The sequence below is a fragment of the Chrysemys picta genome, chromosome 20, assembly GCF_011386835.1.
Source record: "Chrysemys picta bellii isolate R12L10 chromosome 20, ASM1138683v2, whole genome shotgun sequence".
Lineage (NCBI taxonomy): Eukaryota > Metazoa > Chordata > Testudines > Emydidae > Chrysemys > Chrysemys picta.
Window position 1 is genome coordinate 10,697,669 of NC_088810.1, and position 22,176 is coordinate 10,719,844.

General features: G+C 50.4%; 1 protein-coding gene across 1 annotated transcript in view; it reads left to right on the forward strand.

Moving 5' to 3' along the window:
• The window catches only part of LOC101944632 (guanylate-binding protein 1-like), a 163,315-nt gene that overhangs the window by 106,323 nt on the left and 34,816 nt on the right, over positions 1 to 22,176 (forward strand). Inside the window, exons 7-8 of the mRNA XM_065574580.1 lie at positions 10,830 to 11,107; positions 15,480 to 15,692. Coding sequence (XP_065430652.1) covers positions 10,830 to 11,107; positions 15,480 to 15,692 — 491 coding nt within the window. The remainder of the gene's footprint in view (positions 1 to 10,829; positions 11,108 to 15,479; positions 15,693 to 22,176) is intronic.

The window sequence follows — 22,176 nt, forward strand, 5'->3', positions numbered from 1 at the left end:
AAGGTGCAGCTCGCCCTTCGGCGTTGGGGGGATTTCCACCTTGTCCTCCGGGCCGTGAAGGCGCTTTTGGGGGAGGGGCGGGGGTCCGGTCGGCGGGACATCGTGGCCTATCGACGGGCCCACAAATTCCGCGACTCCTTGTTGACCTTCGGAGTCGAGACCGGGATCTTGCGGGGCCCGCTGGAGGCCGTCCGTCCCTCCGCCCGTGAGGATCTGCCCCAGCCCTCAGCATGAAAGTCACCACTTTTGCATCGTTGAACGCCCGGGGCTGTAGGGTGGGTCTCCGCAGGAGCCAGGTGCTCTCCTTCCTTCGGGAGGGGGGGTACTCTGTGATTTTCATGCAGGAGACCCACACAGCTCCGGCCATCGAGGCTAGCTGGCGGCTGGAGTGGGGAGACAGGGTTTATTTTAGCCACCTCAGCGCCCACTCAGCTGGGGTGGCCACCCTGTTCTCCCCATGGCTGCTGCCTGAGGTGCTGGGGGTCGCCGAGGTCGTGCTGGCCCGCCTGCTGCACATCCGGGCCCGTGTGGAGGGGCTGGTTCTGAACTTGGTCAACATCTATGCCCCGAACACGGGCCCGGAACGAGTGCCTTTCTATCGGCGGGCGGCGGCCTTCCTCGGCACTCTGGATTCTCACGAGTGCCTGGTCCTGGGCGGGGACTTTAACACCACCCTCGAGGACCGGGACCGCTCTGGGCTTGAGACTTCCCAGGCAGCCGCGGGCGTCCTCAGGGAGATCGTAGACCATCACTCCCTGGTGGACGTCTGGCGCGAACACCACCCGGACGACGATACCACCTTCACCTATGTCCGGGTGGAGGACGACCGGTCGCGCCACTCCCGGTTGGACCGAATCTATCTGTCCCGTTTTCATCTGGCCCGGGCCCATGCCTCCAGCATCCGGCCGGCCCCGTTCTCGGATCACCATTTGGTGACCGTGACGGCCTCTCTTAGTTCTGAGCAGCCGGGGCCAGCCTATTGGCATTTTAATAATAGTTTGCTGGAGGACGTGGGCTTCGTGGTTTCCTTCTGGGAGTTCTGGCTGGCCTGGCGGGGGCAGCGGCGCGCCTTTCCCTCGGCGCGGCGGTGGTCGGACGTGGGGAAGGTCCGCGCGCAGCTCTTTTGCCAGAACTATGCCCGGGGCGCCAGCCAGCGGAGGGATGCGTTGATAGGGCAGTTGGAGCGGGAGGTCTTGGAGCTGGAGAGGCGTCTGGCCTCCGGCCCCAAGGATCCACCCCTCTGCGCGGTGTACCGGGAGAAGCGGGAGGAGCTCCGGGCCCTGGAAGACCACCGGGCCCGGGGCGCGTTCGTTCGATCCCGCATCCGTCTCCTTCGGGAGATGGATCGCGGCTCCTGCTTCTTCTACGCCCTGGAGAAAAGGAGGGGGGCCAAAAAGCATGTCACCTGCCTCCTGGCGGAGGACGGCGTCCCCCTCACGGATCCGGAGGAGATGCGTGGCAGGGCCAGGGCCTTCTATGCCGCTCTTTTCTCCCCGGATCCGACCGACGCCGAGGCCCGCAGGGTGCTCTGGACCAGGCTCCCGACGGTCAGCGCGAGCGACCGAGACCGGCTGGAGTTGCCTCTCTCCCTGGCCGAGTTCTCGGAAGCCCTCCGGCTCATGGCCACCAACAAGTCGCCGGGCTTGGACGGGCTGACTGTGGAGTTCTACCGCGTGTTCTGGGATGTCCTCGGCCCAGACCTCGTCACCGTCTGGGCCGAGTCCTTGCAAAGCGGGGTCCTCCCTCTCTCGTGCAGGCGAGCTGTGCTCGCCCTGTTGCCGAAGAAGGGGAACCTCCGCGATTTACGGAACTGGCGTCCCGTCTCGCTCCTCAGCACGGACTATAAGGTCGTAGCGAAGGCCATCTCGCTGCGGCTGGGGTCCGTGCTGGCGGACGTGGTCCGTCCCAACGAGACCTACACCGTCCCGGGCCGGAGCATCTTTAACAACCTGTACTTGGTCCGGGACCTATTAGAGCTGGGACGTAGGGATGGTCTGTCGTTCGCCCTCCTGTCCCTGGACTAGGAGAAGGCTTTCGACAGGATGGACCACGGGTACCTCCTGGGCACTCTGCGGGCGTTCGGCTTCAGGCCCCAGTTTGTGGGCTTTCTCCAGGTGCTGTACGCTGAGGCGGAGTGTCTGGTCAGGCTCAACTGGACCCTGACCGAGCCGGTCAGCTTCGGGCGGGGAGTACGGCAGGGGTGCCCCCTCTCAGGCCAGCTGTACGCTCTGGTGATCGAGCCCTTCCTCTGCCTCCTCTGCCGGAGGTTAGCGGGGTTGGTGCTCTGGGAGCCGGAGCTGCGGCTGGTCCTGTCGGCGTACGCCGACGACGTGCTCCTCGTGGTCCAGGACCTAGAGGATCTGGTGCGGGTGGAGGCCTTCCAGGCCATTTATTCGGCTGCCTCCTCCGCCCGGGTCAACTGGGTCAAGAGCTCTGGCCTGGTGGTCGGGGATGGTTGGCAGGCGGGCTCCCTCCCACCTGCGCTTCGAGCCATTCGGTGGAGCGCGGGTCCGCTGCTCTATCTAGGCGTTTACCTTTCCGCCACGCATCCTTCTCCGCTGGAGAACTGGCAGGATTTGGAGGCCAGGGTGGGTGAGCGGTTGCGGAGGTGGACGGGACTGCTCCGGTGTCTCTCCCTGCGGGGGAGGGCGCTGGTGCTGAACCAGCTCGTCCTGTCCATGCTCTGGCACCAGCTCAACACCCTGAGCCCGACCCTGGGACTCCTGGCCAGGCTCCAGCGGATAGCCCTGGAGTTTTTCTGGCCAGGACTGCACTGGGTCTCTGCAGGGGTTCTGAGTCTTCCCCTGGAGGAGGGAGGACAGGGCCTGGTCTGCCTTCGTAGCCAGGTCCATGTCTTCCGCCTCCAGGCCCTGCAGAGGCTCCTTTACGGTGCGGGTAGTCCGGCATGGAGCACGTTAGCGCACGCCTTCCTCCGCCGCCTCCGAGGGCTCCGATACGACCGGCAGCTCCTTTTTCTTCACCCGAGAGGTCTTCCGCGAGACCTCTCGGAGCTGCCGGTCTTCTACCAGAACCTTCTCCGGACCTGGAAGCTTTTCTCGGCGACCAGGTCCACTGTGGCCACCGAGAGCATGGATCTCCTCGCGGAGCCCCTGCTGCACAATCCCGATCTCTGTGTGCAGGTGGCGGAATCACCCTCGGTGAGCCGGAGGTTGGTCCTGGCGGAAACCACCAGGGTCGGAGACCTCCTGGACTACACCAGAGGGGACTGGGTGGATCCCCGCGTGCTTGGTCGGCGCATGGGGCTCTCCACCCTCGCGACCCCTCTGCGTGTATTCCAGGAGGTGGGCACTGCATTGTCACCTCCTGCTCTCGGCTTCCTGTGGCGGGCCCTGCGGGAAGGCGCTCCCCGCCCACCCCTCACCCCGGGCCCTCCGGAGCTTTTTATCGGGCCCCTGTTCCGTGAGCCCCCCCGGCTCCCCCGCTCCCATAATCCGAGCCGGCTGCACGCTCTGCAGCCGGTCCAGTTTCGAACCGTGCCCAGGGACCATCTGTACACGCTCGTGCTCCACACGTTGCATCTCCTCACCCTCGTGTCCCACCCCGACACCAAATGGCGGGACTATCTGCTACCTGTGGAGGGTGAGGAGCCCCAGTGGGCCAGCCTTTATTCCACCTTAGTTCCAAGGCCCGCCGGGGACATTGGTTGGCGGCTCCTTCACGGAGCCGTGAGCACGGGCGTGTACCTGGCGCGGTTCACCCCTACTCCCGAGGCTTGCCCATTCTGCGGCGTGAGGGAGACCCTGGCGCACGCCTACCTCGAGTGCGCCAGGCTGCAGCCCCTTTTTCGGCTCCTCCAGACCCTCTTGTTGAGTTTCTGGCTGCACTTTTCCCCACACTTGTTTATTTATGCACACCCTATCCGTGGCCCCACTAAGTCGCGAGACCTCCTCGTCAACCTCTTCCTGGCCCTGGCCAAACTCACCATCTATAATAGCAGGGAGAGGATGTTGGATGAGGGGGTGCTCTGCGACTGTGGGGCCTACTTCCGTACCTCCTTGGTCTCACGTCTCCGGGCGGAGTTCCACTGGGCAGCGTCCGCTGGCTCCCTTGCCACCTTCGAGGAGCAGTGGGCGCTGTCCGGGGTTCTCTGCTCGGTGTCCCCATCTGGTTCCCTGATTTTGAACCTTTGACTGTCACCTCGCTCCCTGTTTTTTTATTAGTTGTCCCAAGTAATCATTTGGTACTGGGTCCAGTGGTCCCTCCAGCTAGGCTGGGGGAGGGGCCTTTAGTAGTAGGCAGGTGAGCCTGCCCACTTCCCGGTTCGCCAATACCGACTCACTACACTGCCCCAAAGCTTCCAGTCTCAGGGATTGTCTACAGTGGTGCAGCTGCACCGATGTGTAATGCGTCTGGTGAAGATTCTCTATGTCGATGGGAGAGAGCACTTCTGTCAGCATAACAACTCCACCTTCGCACTTAGGTCGGTGTAACTTGCATCCCACAGGGGTGTGGATTATTCACACCCCATGAGCAATGCAAGTTATACAGAAATAAGCTCTAGTATAGACCAAACCAAACTATAAGACAAGAGAAACGGGTGACAGACAGAGAGACAGATGGGGGAGCCCAAAGAAATGAGATCATAGCAAATTTCAGTCCCTTCCTCACCATTCACCAGCTGCCCCTTCCCTCCCTTCCTCCCTCTCCCCCTGGGAACTGCCCTGCCTCTCTCCCTAGCTTTTCCTGGTCTGATCCCCACCCCCTTCTCAGCTGGCCACCTGGCCATTCCTCCCCTTCCATGTAAACCAGTCCCTTTACTGGCCCCTTGCCAGCTGCCCCTCCCTCTAATAACTCATAAGACTCAGATTATGGGACCACCAGAGACCACTGTATTGTAACCATCTGGTCGGAGCTCCTGCATAGCACAGGCTGGAGAATTTCACCTCGTCATTCCTGCCTCCAGCCTGACTACCTGGGCAGATCTTACAGATGGCGAATCCCAGACTTGTCAGAAAACAGAAAGCTTGGTCAGTGGAGCCTATTAGTGAGCAGCGCTCAGTCCTGTGTTAATGGTGGACTTACTTTCCTTAGTTTTTCTGAACAGATAGAAACCCTTATCTGCCACCAAAGTGTTACAGATTTTGAGATATCAGCATATAAAATAATCCAGTCCCTGAATTTCTATAGGGCTGTCACTCTATAGGGCACTTTCCCCTTCCCCATAAGCCATACTGCATCAGCCAGGGACTTAAAAATTCTCCAATGTGTCCTGGTCTCTTCCCTATGCCGTCGCAGTCCTCCCGTCTCCTCCCCAGCGCTCCAATGGGTTTTGTTCCCTTCCCAACCCTCATCTCACCTACCCCAAGCCTCTCACCCCTTCGGATGTGCCCTGGTACCTCCAGCACACCTCCCAGTTACCTTATCCTTTATGTCACATCCAATGGGCCTTCTCCATGTCCCTGTGAGCTCTGCCTCCCTAACCATCCTAGCACTCAGGCACTGGGGGATCTTAGGGCTGCACTCTTTGCCAACCCCATCCCAGCTACCCCTTCCTTCCTGCCTGTCCTGCTCTTTGGCCATCTCTGCTGGGAAGCCTGGCCAAACCACTGCTTTTTCTGGTGTCAGGTGCCAGGCTCAGGGCAGAGCAGGGGGATTAATCTGACACTGGGGAGTGAGCTGTGTGTGCTCAGAAATAGCCTTGCCACAACGAGGGTCCAAAGTCACCTTCTCTTCTCCTACCCTCACTTATCTCACAGGCCCAATGCACCATCACCCTGAGCTTTGTGCACTCATCTACACCAGTGCAAGTGAGTGTGAAATGGCAGCAGTTTTCCACACCCATTTTGCACTGGTGTAAATAGCTGTACAAGGGACCAGGCAACGGTGCACAAAGGCCATAATGTCCAAATAGGAATTCCTCTGACTCACATAAGACAGGACTGTTGAGGGAAGGCAAGGATGTGCTGTTTTTAGGATCCCTGTTTCTTAGATTTCCCATTAATTACATACTTGTTTGTAATTAGCTTGAAAACTCTTCTGGGCTGCCCTATAGCTGTTCAGGTTGTCCCCTGAGGTCAGAGAGCTTTGCTGAAACAAAATGAAGGTGAATTTACATATCTCTAACTTTCCAGTGAACAATTTTACTATGTCATCAGCATCTCTTTAAGAGCTTAGTGTAGGCTAGGCTTGTTCAAATGAGCTTTCTGTTGATATTTCCAGGGTTAATTAAGTGATAGGTAAATTTCTTAGGACTAGTCGCCATAGGTAAGAAATTAAGGATGATGCTGGAAATACAGCATGGACATTTATGCATGTCCCCACAGATATATGTAGATAGGACATTAGTTAGCTAGAAAGATACATGCACTGTCTCCCTAAATGAACCCCATCACCAGAGTGTCTGAGGACTTATCTCCATGGGGAAATTTACTGGAAGAACTATATACAGGTACAACTATAACACTCTAGTTATAGCAATACAACTCCCCATGTGGGCACTCTTATAACAGTATAGTTCTGCTGGTAAATTTCCCCATGTAAACCAACACGGAGAGTAAGTAGAAATAGAATGAACAATGACAATCTGTCTTTTTCTTCACAGCATGTAGGAAAAACAGCTTTATTAATTTATAAAAGTGTTTAAAATATACATGTGAAAACAGTTTAAAAGGAAACCCAAGTCAAAAGAGATGAGTTTCACATTTAGTTCCTTATGTCGTGACTGAGGCCCGTGCTCAAATTTCTCTATTGCAGAAGGTTTCTTGGTTCAAGGATATAGATTCATAGATTCTAAGGCCAGAAGTGACCATTGTGATCATCTAGTCTGACCTACCCTATAGCAGAGGACAGAGAACTTCCCCAAAAAGCAGATATTTTAGAAAAAATCCACTCTTGGTTTAGAAATTGTCAGTGATGGAGAATCCACCACCACCTTTGGTAATTTTTTCCAGTGGTTAATTACTCTCACTGTTAAAAATTTATGCCTTATTTCCAATCTGAATTTGTCAAGCTTCAACTTCCAGCCATTGGGTCATGTTAGGCATTTCTCTGCTAGATTGAAGAGCCCATTATTAAACAAGACAGTAATCAAGTAACCCCTTAACCCTTTCTTTGTTAAGCTAAACAGATTGAACTCCTTGAGTCTGTCACTAGAAGGCAGGTTTTCCAGTCCTTTCATCATTCTTGTGGCTCCTTTCTGAACTCGTTTATCAACATTGTTCTTGAATTGGGGTGGACCAGAACTGGACACAGGATTCCAGCATTAGTTGCATCAGTGCAAAATACAGAAGTAAAACAACCTCTCTACTCATACTCGAGATTCCCCTGTTTAGGCATCCCAGGATCGCATTCGTTTTTTGGCCACAGTGTCACACTGGGAGCTCATATTCAGATGATAATTCTCCACCACCCCCAGAGTCATTGCTTGGTGTGGCAGGATTGTTCAAAGCAGACAAACTCTTCTGGTGATATGAAGCTTCCAAGCCTAGATCTGCAGCTGAGGTAAATCAATGTAGCTCTACTGGAGTCAATGGGCTAGATCCCCAGGTGATGTTAATCAGTGTAGCTCCAGCTGGTGTAAATTAACATAGCTCCACTGGATTCAATAGGCCAGATCTGCAACCAGTAACTCAGCATAGCTACATTATAGCAGAGTGCCCGCTCTACAACAGTTAGAGTACTCCACCTTTAAACAGAAACCTTCATTGAACCCTACGTGCTCTAAAATCCACCTGGATTGTCTTGAAATTTGCTCTGGGAGTGGGAGGTACTGTTAGTGGTCCAAATTTCAGGTCATTTGAGCAAGAGTTTCCCCAAGATAAAACCCCCATAAAAACAGCATTTTACAAAATCATCTCATCCTTCTAACTCTCTTGGCCCACATCTGGGGCTCAGACTATGACTTTGATCCTCCCCAAACCAATCTCATCACTGAACATTTATCTCAGCTGGTGCAGAGCACTCGCTGCCTCTTTGGGTGGGTTATACCAAGGGTAAAGTGAGTAACTTGAGATGGCGCGTGCCAAGCTGATTCGCCTAAAAGAGTGAATGGGCATGTGCAGCAATAGAAGCAAACAGCACTGTTGAAGCAAGAGGGTTTGCAAGCAGACAGATGTTGCAATACATAACTGATGCAAGATGACATGCTGAGAACCTGAGGCACTGTAAGCTTGAGCCCTACCACTGGCAGGTCATAGAGACTGTGTGATGGCCATGTCCCTTGTTCTCTATCTGCAGCCTGCAGAGGCTCCTTTGGATGAGTTGTCCATCCCTGAGACCAACATTTCTGGTTTAAGGGCAATATTTGGAAGTGCCCTAAAATCCACATGCAGATTGTGATGGCACTTGAGAACTATAGTGAAGAAGAAAATCATTAATTAAGTTGAGGAAAGAAGGCCCAGATCCTCAAAGGTATTTAGGCTCCTAACTTACTCTCGGGGGGGCGGGGGTCTGACCCCATCTTTCTGCCACCTGTGTAAGCTTAAATTTGGAGGGCCCTGCTCCTCAGGTGGGATTCTGCCCTACACCCCTCCCCACCCACTGTGTTATCCAGGATACTAAATGCCTGAGGGTAAGGTGATGGAAACTCCCACTGTGGGTGTATAGAGCCCTTTCCCAGACAGCAGGCAGAAACACAGGGCAAGGACTCTGCATCTCCACTTTGCTACCCCTCCCTGCCCCCAGATGGTCCTCCCAGCCCCACCACCTTCCCAAGTCCCCGGGCCCCTCCAAGGTCACCAGGGAGTGGAACAGCGAAGAGGAGGGTACAGCTGGTGTGTGTGCAGGGAATTGGAGCAGGAGTGTGTGCACAGGTGAACACAACATTGGGCAGAGTGGAGGGAATATTGGAGGAGTGGAGCAGGGTCAGAGCAGTGATGGGGGGTTGTCAGAACAATCGGCATCATGGAGGGAATTTATAAGAGTGCAACAGTGAGTTTAGCCAGGCTTTGGATAAACTGACAATGAGAGACAGTCCCTGCCCTAGCTGAGATCAGGGTCCCGTTGTGCCTGGCGCTTCACAGATACACAGTCCCTGCACTACAGAGCTCACATTTTTATGTCAAGTTACAGTAAGGAGATGGGCAAACAGAATGGGTGTCGTGCAGAAGGTGGAAAATGGGGAGGTAATAGTAAAATCAGCTAGTGTTGTACAGTAACTAACAATCATATACATGACAAAGAGTCCTGTGGCACCTTATAGACTAACAGACGTATTGCATCATAAGCTTTCGTGGGTGAATGCTCACTTCGTCAGATGCATCCGTCCTGGAAAGTATGGTCCTACTGTAAGTGTACATAACAGATGGGTTCACTCATGTGGTTAAAATTAATCATGTGCTTAAGTGTTTTGTTGCATCTGGGTCAGAGTGCTCAGCACCTCACAGGACAGAGCCCTCAATGACTTGGAAGGAGACAAATTAGAGACAGTCCAGAGGACAGCAACAAAAATGATAAAAAGTTTAGAAAATCTGGCCTATTAGGAAAAGTTAATAAAACTGGGCATGTTTAGTCTTCAGAAAAGATTATTATCAGGTCCCTCCTCAGTCTTCATCAAATATGTTAAGGCCCGTTATAAAGAGGATGGTGATCAGTAGTTCTCCATGTGCACTGAAGATAGGACAAGAAGTAATTGGCTTAATCTGCAGCAAGGCCGATTTAGGTTAGATATTAGGAAAACTTTGCTGACTATGAGAATAGTTAAGCTCTGGAACAGGCTTTCAAGGGAGGTTGTGAAATCCCCATCGCTGGAGGTGATGGATGACTTGATGATTCCCTGTTCTGTTCATTCCCTCTGGGCATTGGCCACTGTCAGAAGACAGGATACTGGGTTAGATGGACCTTTGGTCTGACCCACTATGGCTGTTCTTATGAGGTTTTTAAGAACAGGTTGGACAAACACCTGTCAGGGATGGTCTAGGTTTACTTGCCCTTGCCTTACCACAGGGGGCTGGACTTGATGACCTCTTAGGGTTCCTTCCAGTCCCACATGATTTTGTGAATTCCCACAACCCATTTTACCACTGCCACCTCCTCTCTTTCAGCAACATCCACACATGCAGGTTCTCACCAGGCCATGAGTCTCTTAATTCTCTCTAAAATCTACCCCTCCCTCTGTCTCCACTGATAAAATGTGTCCCTCACAGTTCACCTGGTACTGTATATCTTCTCCCCCACCTCTGCAGGCTGCCCAAAATGCTGCTTCTAAGATCTGCTTCCTCTCCTGCCTCCCTGACCATGTCACTGCCCTTCCCCTCTCTTCTCTGGTTTATTGTCACTTTCTGCATCATATTCAGGCTCCTTGGCTGCAGCTTTAATGCTTTTTGCAGCACCTCCCCTACATTTATCTCTCTACCTTCATCTCCTCCTGCACTCCCTCCTGGGGCCCAACACTGTCTGGTTCACTCTATTTCAGCCAATCTCAGCTTCAGGCCTTTTACATGGTGCCTCCTATGCCTGGAATTGCTTCATATATTCTTTATGCCAAGTGCCCTCCCTCTCCTCCATCAAACCCATTTCATTCACGCTCCCTTCCCTCACTGCTCAGCTATGCCCCCATCTTCTTCCACCCTCAGACCTCATCATCTCATTGTTTATAGTGTATTTCTTTGGTTAGGCTGTGATCTCCTGAGGACAGGGACCAGTCTCAGCTCTGGGTCTGTGAAGGGCCCTGCACACCCCTTGGGGTTATACATTGTAGATAAACAATAGCAGTAAATGGCATCAGCTTCTATCAGTGATGTGTCTGTGTGAGCTACTCAGCTAACAAAAATAGAAGAACCCCAAGGCCAGCCCAGACCAGGGGACTGGCCATCACTGGAGTCTGTGTGAATTTTCCTAATGCCCCCCTCCCTTGCTCTGCTCTTCCCCAGTGTTTGGCATGTTAGCCCAGAGCTACGTGGACACCATCGTCAGTGGGAAGGTGCCCTGCCTGGAGAATGCAATGACCACCCTGGCCACCAAGGAGAATGAAGCTGCCATCAGGGAGGGTCTGGCTTACTACGTGGCCCAGATGGAGGAACGGGTCAAGTTCCCGGCGGAGGTGGCCGTGCTGTCTGAGACACATGGGAATTGTGAGAAGGCAGCCCTGCAGCTGTTCATGCAGCGATCCTTCAAGGACGAGGATCAGAAGCACCAGGAGCAGCTGGCAGTAAGTGCTTGGGCGCTGCATGTCCCCCTGCCTTGTACATCCCACTGGCTTGACATGTGGGGCTCTGTGACCTCTGCCCAGCCGTGTCCCAGAGGAGACACCAGGAGTTTGGACGCTGACTCTGGGAGCAGGCCAGACATTGGCACTCAACTCCGAGAGCAGATGCTTGGGTGGCACTTGAACTGTCTGATACTAAAGCCACAAACCCAGTCCCTGGCGCTGCTGCTCAGCTCAGCCTGTTGCTCACACTGATCTGGCCGTATTTGCCCCTCCATGGGAAAGTAAAGAATGTGGCCACAAACTAACTGCTGAGAAAGCTCAGAAACCCCTGCTGGAGTGTGACATCCAGCTGATCCAGCCCTTTCTCCACTTAGGGCTTTTTTAAAAAAAGACTATTTATGTAGGAAGTTTTAACAAATTTAGAAATCATTGCCATGTAAACAAGAGAATCATTGTGGATCACTACAAAGTTGAGCCTATCGGTTTGCTTAGAGCAGGGGTTCTCAAACTGGGGGTTGGGACCCCTCAGGGGGTCGCAAGGTTATTACATGGGGGGTCGCGAGCTGTCAGCCTCCACCCCAAACTCTGCTTTGCATCCAGCATTTATAATGGTGTTAAATTAAAAACACTTTTTATATATTTATAGGGGGGGGGTCGCACTCAGAGGCTTGCTATTTTAAAGGGGTCACCAGTACAAAAGTTTGAGAACCACTGGCTTAGAGAAACATGATCTGATGACTGTATCACTGGATCTCTCTATTTAGTATGGTGTTACCATATTACAGAGGGAGCCTCTTTAAACCATGCAGGATGGGCTGCTTCTGAGGATTTTATTAAACTGAGTGAAAGTCCTGACTTTACGCATATTTATCAAACCAGTGATCTCTAACAAACGTTAATATTCAAGAATATTGGGCAGTGTGGTGGCTGTTAGCCCGTGACTGCCCTTTGCCTGAGTAACGAATACATCGTAACCAAATCTCTAAGTATCTATTTGCCCACTGTCTGTTTTGCTGGGTAAGCAATCTGTGCATTAATTTTTCCATAACAACTCCTCCTCCCGTATTGTTTTGGAACCATTCCGCTGATTTTGGATTATTTTCTTTCTCCAGTCTCAGTAGCCTACTCAGCAGCTACTGGCAGATGAGAGAACGATTCTTCATTTCTTTGAGTGTGACCATGTCTGTGAGGAAGCTGCATGAGGATTAGCAAATATCATTTGGCAAAATATTTAATCATTTGAAATATTTGGTTATGAATCACATTCCAGTACTCTCTAATGACAGGCCACGGCCACCATATATGCATGAAATCACCTCTTTCACCACAGCTTCTCCAACATGTATCCCCATTCACTCTCTCTATATTAATTAATGTTAGTTCCTTCCCTGCCCCTCCATCACCTCGGGTCTCTCTGCCTGTCCAGTACAGCCTGGTTCTCCTATCCCAGCCCTCCCCCTTATGGAGAGTTGAGAAGAGAATACTCGAACAGTGCAGGGAGTGAAATAGAGTCAGTACAGACACTTTTAGTGGGGGGACAGACCTGGGTGGCACGGATGTGGGAGTTCAGGGAGGACAGAGATAAAATGCCCCAACATTTCCCACTGCCCAGTTCATCATTCATAGATTCCAAGGTCAGAAAGGACCATTAGATCATCTAGTCTGATCTCCTGCATAACACAGGCCAGAGAATTTCAGGTTATCCCTTTACTGAGTCCAGCAGTGTTTGATAAAAGTAACTTCCTGAAAGGGATCCAGGCTTGATTTCAAGACCTCAGGAGATGGAGAATCCATCCAGGACTTCCTGGGGAGTTTGTTCCAGTGGTTAATCACCCTCGTTGTTAACACACTGTGCCTTAGGGCATGTTTACACATACAGTGCTGTAGGGGCTCCGCTGCACTGCTGCAGTGCAGCTGGTGGAGATCCTCTGTGTCGAGCTCTCCTGTCGGCATAATAAAACCACCTCCACAAGCAGCAGCCGCTGTGTTGGTGGGAGAAGCTCTCCCACTGACATAGCACTGTCCACACCAGCGCTTATGTCGATGTAACTTATGTCACTCGGGGAGGGGGGGGTATTCACACCCCTGAGCGACATAAGTTATACTGACATAAGCTGTAATGTCGACATAGCCTTAGTTATAACTTGAATGTGTGGTTTAGTTCCAAGCCACTGGTTCTTGTTCTGCCTTTCTCTGCTAAAGAGCCCTTTGGTATTCGGTATTTTCTCCCTGTGAAGGTGCTAATACACGTCTATCAAGTCACTTTCATTCTTTTCTTTTCTTTTTTTAAATAAGCTAAACAAATCAAACTCCTTAAGTCCCTCACAACAATGTAGTTTTCCAGCTCTCCAATCATTTTTGTGGCTCTCATTTAAACTCTCTTCAGTTTAACAATCTCCTGGACATCAGTATTCCAGTATCAGTCTCACCAACACCGTATGCAGAGGTAAAATCACCTCCTTACTCCTGTTCACTACTCCTGTTTATACGTCCATTGATGTAGCTCTTTTGCCACAAAATTGCCGCGGGAGCCCATGTTCAGAGTCACTGCTTTCCAGGACCCAGTGCCACATTCTGTACAAATAGCTCTGAGTCCTTCCTTTGCACCTCATTCTTCCTTGCACTGCTCCAAGACCCCAGCACATTCCTTACCCCCGGCTCCGACTCCAACCTTTACTCTTGACACTGCTCAGAGTCTGCCAGCGTTCCTGCCCTCACGCCTATTTCTCTGAATAACCCCACAGCCCCTGCTGCTCGGAGACCCCTCCAAATTTGGGCCTAATGAGTGGAAACAAATCTGTTAATTTTTGTGTCCTTAGCTAGTTATTCTTCAAATTCTTTCTTGGCCTCCTGAATTATACTGTTACACTTCACTTGTCAGAGCTTATACTCCTTTCTATTTTCTAGCACTAGGATTTGACTTCCAATTTTGTGCCTCTAGCCACATCTTTTACTCTGAGGATTAGCCGTGGTGGCATTTTTTTGGTCCTCTTATTAGTTTTTCTTTAATTGATTTCATTAGCAGCAATACTTTATTTTGTATTATGTATTTATTTATTTGCTTTGCTGTAGCACCTAGGAGCCACAGGCATAGACCAGGACCCCTCTGTGCTAGGTGCTGTACATTATGATGGGTATTTATTGGGTATATTACAGTAGTACCTGGGCACCCCAGTCATTGACTCAGAGCCTTCTAGTCTAAGTACTGTATAAACACAGAACAAAGGGACAATCCCTGTCCCTAGGAGCTTGTATTATCACCCCTCTCCAGGGAAGTTTCTGTCAGGGAAATATTCTTCTCCTATAGACACTTCTGGGTCAGACAATGCGATTTTTCATTCTAAGTCTGGTCCATCACCTTCACTCCCTGGGGTTGCTGTTCAAGGACCCCTGGAACTTTTTCCCTAGTAAGTAACCCTGCCCCCTAAGCTAGAGGTGGCCGATCTCCTGTCCTCCTCCCTTAATAGCAACAGACAGGACTGCACCTTCTGGCAGCCTCCATCTGAGGCCTGCCATGCACAGAGGGTTTGGGAGAGGGTAACTGTGGCACTAGCTTTTCAGAAGCAAATTCTTAGGCCTTTTTGACACAGACAAGTTTCCCTCACAGCCAATCTTATATAAGAAACTTTCTCTCTTTGTCTGTTTTCCTGATTTCCATGTCCCCACAGGAATCCTCAACCACGGCTCACTCTACTTACATCCCAGATGTATGGGGAGGAAAGCAACACCAGTCAGCAGCCCCTAAGGAAACCCACAGGGACAGGGGGCTAGTCCAGTTGTCTAAATACCAGGTCTTATTGTTCTGTAAAAGATCTTGGTGTCCCCACAAGAATTCCAAACATAAATGTATCCCAGATATAGGACAAGGAGAGTAGCTCATATGAGAAAGCCTAAACTGAAAACCAGCATCTCCACAAAGAATCTCAGCCTATGTACACCAGTACACAATTGTGACTCTGGCTGAGTCTTACCAAGGGACAAAGGGCCAGATTTTCAAAGTTATAGATGCCCAAAGAGGCAGATAAGGTCTTAGTGGGATTTTCAAAAATTCTTAAGCAAGTTAGGCACCTAACTTCTATTGAAAATCAAAATGAACATTTTGGACATTAGCAATATGTTGTCATGAAAAAAGCTTTTTGTAAAAAGCTTTTTTTTTTAAAAAAAAACCAATAAATAAATAAAAAATGTAGACCAGATCCCCCTCATACACAGTCCTGACCCCCTTGTCAGACACTGAGCCTTTGGTTTCCACCTCAGAAGAGGGCAACATGTCTCCTAAACCCACCGGCACTGGTATGCTGGAAAGGGAAGGTGAGAAAGGGCAGAAATCCAGTCATCCACTCACACTGGTCACTCCCATGTCATTTTCCAGATTAAGATAAATGAACACTACGGGACTGTGCTGAGCAAGAACAAAATCACTTCCCAAGAGATCTGCCAGACGCTGCTCTCCCAGCTGTCAGCTGACATGGAGAAAAAGCTCAGAGATGGGGTTTACATGCAGCCTGGTGGGCATGAGGTGTATGTGAAAGACCAGAAACAAGTGGTGGAGAGTTTCCAGAGGACACCCAACAAAGGAGTCATGGTGAGTGATCAGCAGGGCCAGCAGAGTTATTCAGGGGACAGCTGGAGCACTTTGGCTTTTGTATGCTCATGAACAGTTCACAAACTGTGTGCCTATGAAAGAACATCATATTTGGCTGTGTGCATACACTGCATGTTAGATGCCTGGTTGAGTGTTGCCAACTCCACATAGAAGCAAGTCATCAGAGAAACCCTGAAAAGTCACTAGGTGTTACTATTTAAGCATTCCAAATGTGTCAAAAATGTCCCTAAACAAAATGTCCACAGAGACCGGCCAGAGATTGATATATACACTCCCACATGGGATGGTAAATTTTCATTATGAACATAATACTGAAATAATGCATTAGTGTATATAGAAATTCTATATATATCACTAAAAATGTTTTTAGACTGTAAATGGTATTCTAACTGGTGTTTGTCATAGGATTTGTCTACACTGGCAATTGAACAACAAAAGTTTTGTCTTTCAGAGGTGTTAAAAAAAAAACACTCTCAAAAAGACAAATTTTGCCGACGACAAGCACCGGTGTGAACAGTGATTTGTCGGCAGGAGCACTCTCCTGCCAACAAAGCTAACCCCGCCCTTTGGGGGTGGAAGTTTTTTGTCAGCAGGAGAGCTGACAAACAGCAGCTACACTTTGTGATTTTTAGCGGCATGGCTGTAGCAACACAGCCGTATCGCTAAAAGCTGTGTAGTGTAGACATAGACATAGTTTTTAAGGAATGAATTGCATTTGAGGGCTTGGCCTCATAGGCGCTGACTTCATGGATGCACCGGGCAAGCGCTGGGAGGGAGGGGGAGGAGGGGGCATGCGGCGTGCTGGGGTAAGAGGTGGGGCCAGGGTGGGGATTTGGGGAAGGGGTCCAATAGGGGCAGGAAGCCGGCAGAGTTGGTGCGGGGACTTTGGGGAAGGGGTTGGAATGGGGGCAAGGCAGGGCAGGGCGGGGGAACGTTGGCGCCTATGCTTGAGCTGTGAGGCTGTGAATGAGAGGAAGGGTTTGACTGGAGCTCTGATGGCAGAATAAATGCTTAGCAAATAACTGGGGCTCAGCTTCAATTCCTTGGTGGTGGGGACGGGGTGAAAAGCCAGATCTAATGGGGAGGGGAAGCTGAAAGGTGGGAGGCTACAACTGGCCCAGGGGGAAAAGTTATGATCTTCTACAGGTAGTGGAGTTAATTACTCAATGTGTTAACCTGGGGTAAAATGGATAAAAGTAGGCTGGTGTTTATTGTGTGGGTGAGCTGTTGAGCAGTGCTTGAATAAACTGCAATTAGGGTTGGATAGAGATTAATTAACATGTGAATGGCAGGGTGTAAAATAGTTCCTAACCCTCCATTCACTATAATCTGCAGGCGAGAAAAAGAAGTTTGTGGAGGCTAATTAAACACTTTGCTAAAGCCAGGCACACTTTGGGGAGAGCAGCCAGAGTTTGTTTTTACCCAAATGTTTTCTTTCTTACTGCTCCATAGGAGGTAGCACAACCTGTGATGCAGGGGAGAATGGCTAACGAAGTGGGCAGGGTGCGGGAGGCAGGTTAGCTGGGGTGAGAGCCACATTGATGATGTAAGAAGAGCGTGGAATGGATTTTATTAATTCTATTGAGCTGCTTGTGAATGATTTTGTGACTATACAAATTGGCAACTTCTTTCTCTGAATATCACTGTAATCGGCAGTGAAAGCCGCTAGATTTGTTGCTTGTCGCTGTCACGCTTATTTCCTGGCTAAGGAAACTAAAAAGTTGCAAAATCTAGCAAGAAAATAGCTACATTGGCAACACTAATCCTTCCTGAAGGAAGGAGAGAGAGAATTTACAATGTTTTCTGTCACATTCTTATACTCACCAGGTAAATGCCTGTATATGTATATGCATGTCTGTTCTATCTACACAGAGTCACTCACTCATACCAACTTTGCAGGTCTGTTTGATACATGTAATAATCCTGCATGTCTGGCCTGGGAGTTTTGAGTCACCATTCTACCTGTTTAGAGTATATTCACGTTGGGGGACCATTTCTTATGTAGCAATTGGGATGTTTCACCTTTCTTTAGATACTTTTGGCCAAAAATATAAAAGCTCTGGGTTCTGCTTTTTGCCTGACAGGTTACCCCACATGTGCTATTTAGGAGAATATCACTTAGCGGCAGAATCACCTTCTCTTTATTGTAATTCCTGCAGTTTTGGTCATTAATGCTTTTAATATGACAGCATGAAACTCTATTGACACTATGGCTCTCCATAGTTGCTAACCGGACAGTGTTGTCTGCATAGGCCTGCAGACAATGCGGAGTTTCTAGCTAGTTTCATCGGCATTCAAGTTCAATGATACTTTTGATACATTTGAAACTTTTACTCAGCTGATGTGAGCCAATGTGCTTCCACTCACTGCAATGGAGCTCTGCTGATTTACACCAGCTGAAGCTCTGATCCCCAAAGTCTCCTTGTTTGTTTGAACCCACATGTAGCGCTCCCTCACTCTCCGGTCCAGAGGGAGGCCACTCCGCCTCATTGTCTTGGGGTTTAGTCCTCGGGTCGCACCGGTGGGGTGGAGCCATAAGCACTCTAGAGCTCTGCACCCATCTGACAGAGGCAAACACACAACAGTCTGGGGCCTTTGTCCCGCCCCTGGGCGGGGCAGTGCCCTGTGGAGTCTCTAGTTCGCAGCCCAACAATAGGGTTGACAGCAATTAACAGTCTAGGGCCCTAGCCCTTGAGCAGGGCTAGGCTGGTAGCCGGCTGTAGCCTAAGCCTCCCAGTGCAGGCAGCCAGTAAGCCGACACAGTCAATTGGCTCTACCCTTTGGGCACGGTCGAGCAGGGAGCAGGCTTTACCCTGGGATTATTGGCTCCGGCAGCCAGCAAACACACACACTCTCGGGGTTCAGGTAGCGGTGAGCACCCACACAGTCTAAGGAGTTCAGCAAGGGTTGAGCACCCAGCAGGCAGTCAAGGGTGCTGGTAGGGGGTGTTCCTGGAACACAGGCATCCTGGCCTAAGACGGGGAGTTGGCCACCCCAGGCCCACCCTACTCCACCGCATCCCAGCCCAGGGCCCTAACAGAGGCAGACTGGTCTGCCACTGGGTTGGCAGGGATCCAGCCACAACACACCGACAGGATCAACCCTGTAGCCCGCCAGGCATCAGCAGCTCCTGGGCCACTTTCAGCCTCCCCAGGGTTTGGTACCACTGGCATCCACCTGTCCTCGGGCTCCTCGCAGCATACAGCCAATGCTAGACCTGGCAACTCCTCTTCTGGGTCCCCCTCCTCCAGGGACAGGGTGCAGGCCAGGCACCGGTTCAGCTCCTGGGTGCTGCTGCAGGGCAGAGGTGTCCCTCTCCTCTGCTGGCTCCAGCCCAATTGAGTTGCAGAGTCTTCCTTTTATACTTTGTGCCCCACCCTGGTACTTCTGGCGAGGGGGGATGAGGCAGGTTTAGCTCCACCCACCAAGCAGAGTGTAGTGGTCCCTCACTTTCCAGTCTGGAGGGAGCCCACTCAGCCTCACTACACCATATATTTCCAAAATATATTTTGTTACTGAACCACAGTCAAACCCACAGACTGTCAGTCGATCCTGCCCTCCAAATGTACTCAGGTGCTTTAGAAAATCCTACCCTTAAATGATAGTGTTTTTTATTTCAACTGGCAAGAGGAGGAGGGGTCTGTGGCCCAGAATTTGGGGCTTCTAACCATCCAGTCTTTCCCTCTCTTGTGAATTTATGAAGGTCTTTTGGAGCAGTGTCCCCACCTCTCTTCCCAGGTTTACAGGGGTGAGAGCCCCATGGTATGCTATCCACCCACCAACCTTCCTGAGATCCACATTCCCCTCTGCAGCTGTATATCTTGTGACAAGCTGTGACGTTATTGATATAATCTGGGACCATATAGATCATTGTTGCAACCAAGGTCCTGTAGTGGCACCCAAATCTTGTATAAAGGGGGTCAAATGGGGTGTCTAGGACAAGGTTATGGTTTACTGGTTATGATTATGCTGTCTATATGTGGGTATCTCTTTTGTAGTCGAAGTTATGAATATTGGCTCTGTACTGTCTGTATGGCAAATTTATGCTATGCTTCTGGGTGACATCCCAGACAAGCTGAGATTAGCTCTGCCTAGCCTGCTTGATGGCCCATTAAGGACCATCAGCTATACAATGGACACATTGAGAAAAGGCAGATACGCCTTGTAACTCAGCAAAGTATGCAGGGACTGGCCCATGGACTCCAGACTCCATGTTGCTGTAATTTTCCACAGTAAGAACAAAGGTGTTCTTACACCTGGAAAAGACTATATAAGGCTGATGCCTCATCTCCATCTTGTCTTCAATCCTGCTTCACACCTCTGGAGGAACTTTGCTACAAGCTGAAGCTTTGAACAAAGGACTGAGGACCCATCCCAGCGGGGGATGTATTCCAGAGACTTGATTTGAACCTGCAGTTTATTCCATCGCTGCTGCAAGCCTGAACCAAGAACTTTGCCATTACTGTATGTAATTGATTCCATTTAACCAATTCTAACTCTCATCTCTATCTTTTTCCTTTTATGAATAAACCTTTAGATTTAGATTCTAAAGGATTGGCAACAGCGTGATTTGTGGGTAAGATCTGATTTGTATATTGACCTGGGTCTGGGGCTTGGTCCTTTGGGATCAGGAGAACCTTTTTCTTTTACTGGGGTATTGGTTTTCATAACCATTTGTCCCCATAACGAGTGGTACTGGTGGTAATACTGGGAAACTGGAGTGTCTAAGGAGATTGCTTGTGAGACTTGCAGTTAGCCAGTGGGGTGAGACTGAAGTCCTCTTAGTCTGGCTGGTTTGGTTTGCCTTAGAGGTGGAAAAAACCCCAGCCTTGGGCTGTAACTGCCCTATTTGAGCAATTTGTCCTGAGTTGGCACTCTCAGTTGGGTTCCACCAGAACCGCATTGTCACAGTGGCGTAGTCGTGCTTGGATCCACAGAACCAGGTCAATCAAGCTTTGGGTCAGAACCCCACGCTATCCAAATTTGAATTTTGGGATTGAGAGTTTTGGTTGGTTAAAGAACTGCTGCAATGGCTGAGCAAAGAGCATATGAGGGACTTGGCAAAAAAGCCCTGGAAAATTTGTGTTCAGAAAAGAGGATAAGCTTTAGAAAGAAAGCTACAAATCAAGAACTGAGAAATCTGTTAATAGCCAGTGATCGGGGGGCAAGAGCACAGCCCTTACCTGAGGCTGCAGAAGAGGCAGAAAAAATTAGAGTGCAAAGGGCGACAAGTAAACTGCAATTTGAGCATGAACAGAAGCTAGCAGATCTTCGATTGCTGGAGAAGCAAAAAATAGCAGAGTTAGAGAAGGAGGCTGCTGAGAGAGAAGAGAGAGCTCGTAAGGGACGTCTAGAGCTGCTCGCTGCTGAGCAGGAGACTCACAAGATGGAACAGTTCTTAGATATTGTGCCTGACCATGTAAGAGCAGCTGTGTGTGACAGGGACCCTGAGTCAGTCCTACGGGCAGCAGAGATTGCGGATGCCCATACCCAAAACAGGGCTCGAGAAGGGTGTAAAACCCCGGGGAAAACTAATCACCATTCTCCCCAGTTCAAGAGGAGGGAAGGATTTAAAAGTAAATCTGTCCCTGACTCTTCTAGAGGAGTTCAAGGGGGCCCGGAAGGAAGGAACTCTCATCCCAGGACGGAACAGGTTACATGCTATCACTGTGGTATGCTGGGCCACATGAGACCAGATTGCCCCACCCTGAAGGGCAGCCCAAAGCCAGCAACCCCAAATGCCACGATAAATGCCAACTCCATTACCCTGAGCACTCAGGCTGAACCAAGCCACAACAGCTCCACCTTAAGTTCAGGTGCAAGCACAGCAGTAGCTAATGTTAACCCCATCGTCTCCAGTGGCATGGGAGGAGGTGATAAGCTCACCAGTTATGTCAGGACTGAGGCATGGCAGGGGAGTGAGAGGTTTATCATGGAGGCAAAGGTCAATGATGTTGAATGCACAGGATGGCGAGACACTGGCTCGGATGTAACTATAGTCAAGGGACATCTGGTGAAGCCAGAGGACATGCTGCCGGGGGAGTATGTGACGGTAGTGGCGTTATCCGAGTATTCTGTGAACCTGCCAATGGCTAGAATCCACCTGGAGTGGGATGGCTTTAAAGGGGATGTGAAGGCTGCTGTCCGGGATTTGATTCCGGCTGATGTCTTGGTAGGAAATAACATATTGAGGGCGCCGGGCCAAGTGAATGTAGTGACCAGGTCACAGAAAGAATTTGGGGCTGTGGCAGATACCCTGCCCGATGGCAGTGAGGGGGGCAGCAAACAGACAGAGAGTGCCTCTCAAGATGGATCAGGTGAGGGTTTGTCTGAAATATCAGAGATGATTCTGAATCCAAACAAAACCCAGAGTGAATTTATTGTGGCTCAGCAGAGTGATGTATCTCTAGAGAGGGCCAGGAATGATGCTCAGAGTCAGGTCCCGGCCTGTGAAGAGAGAGGC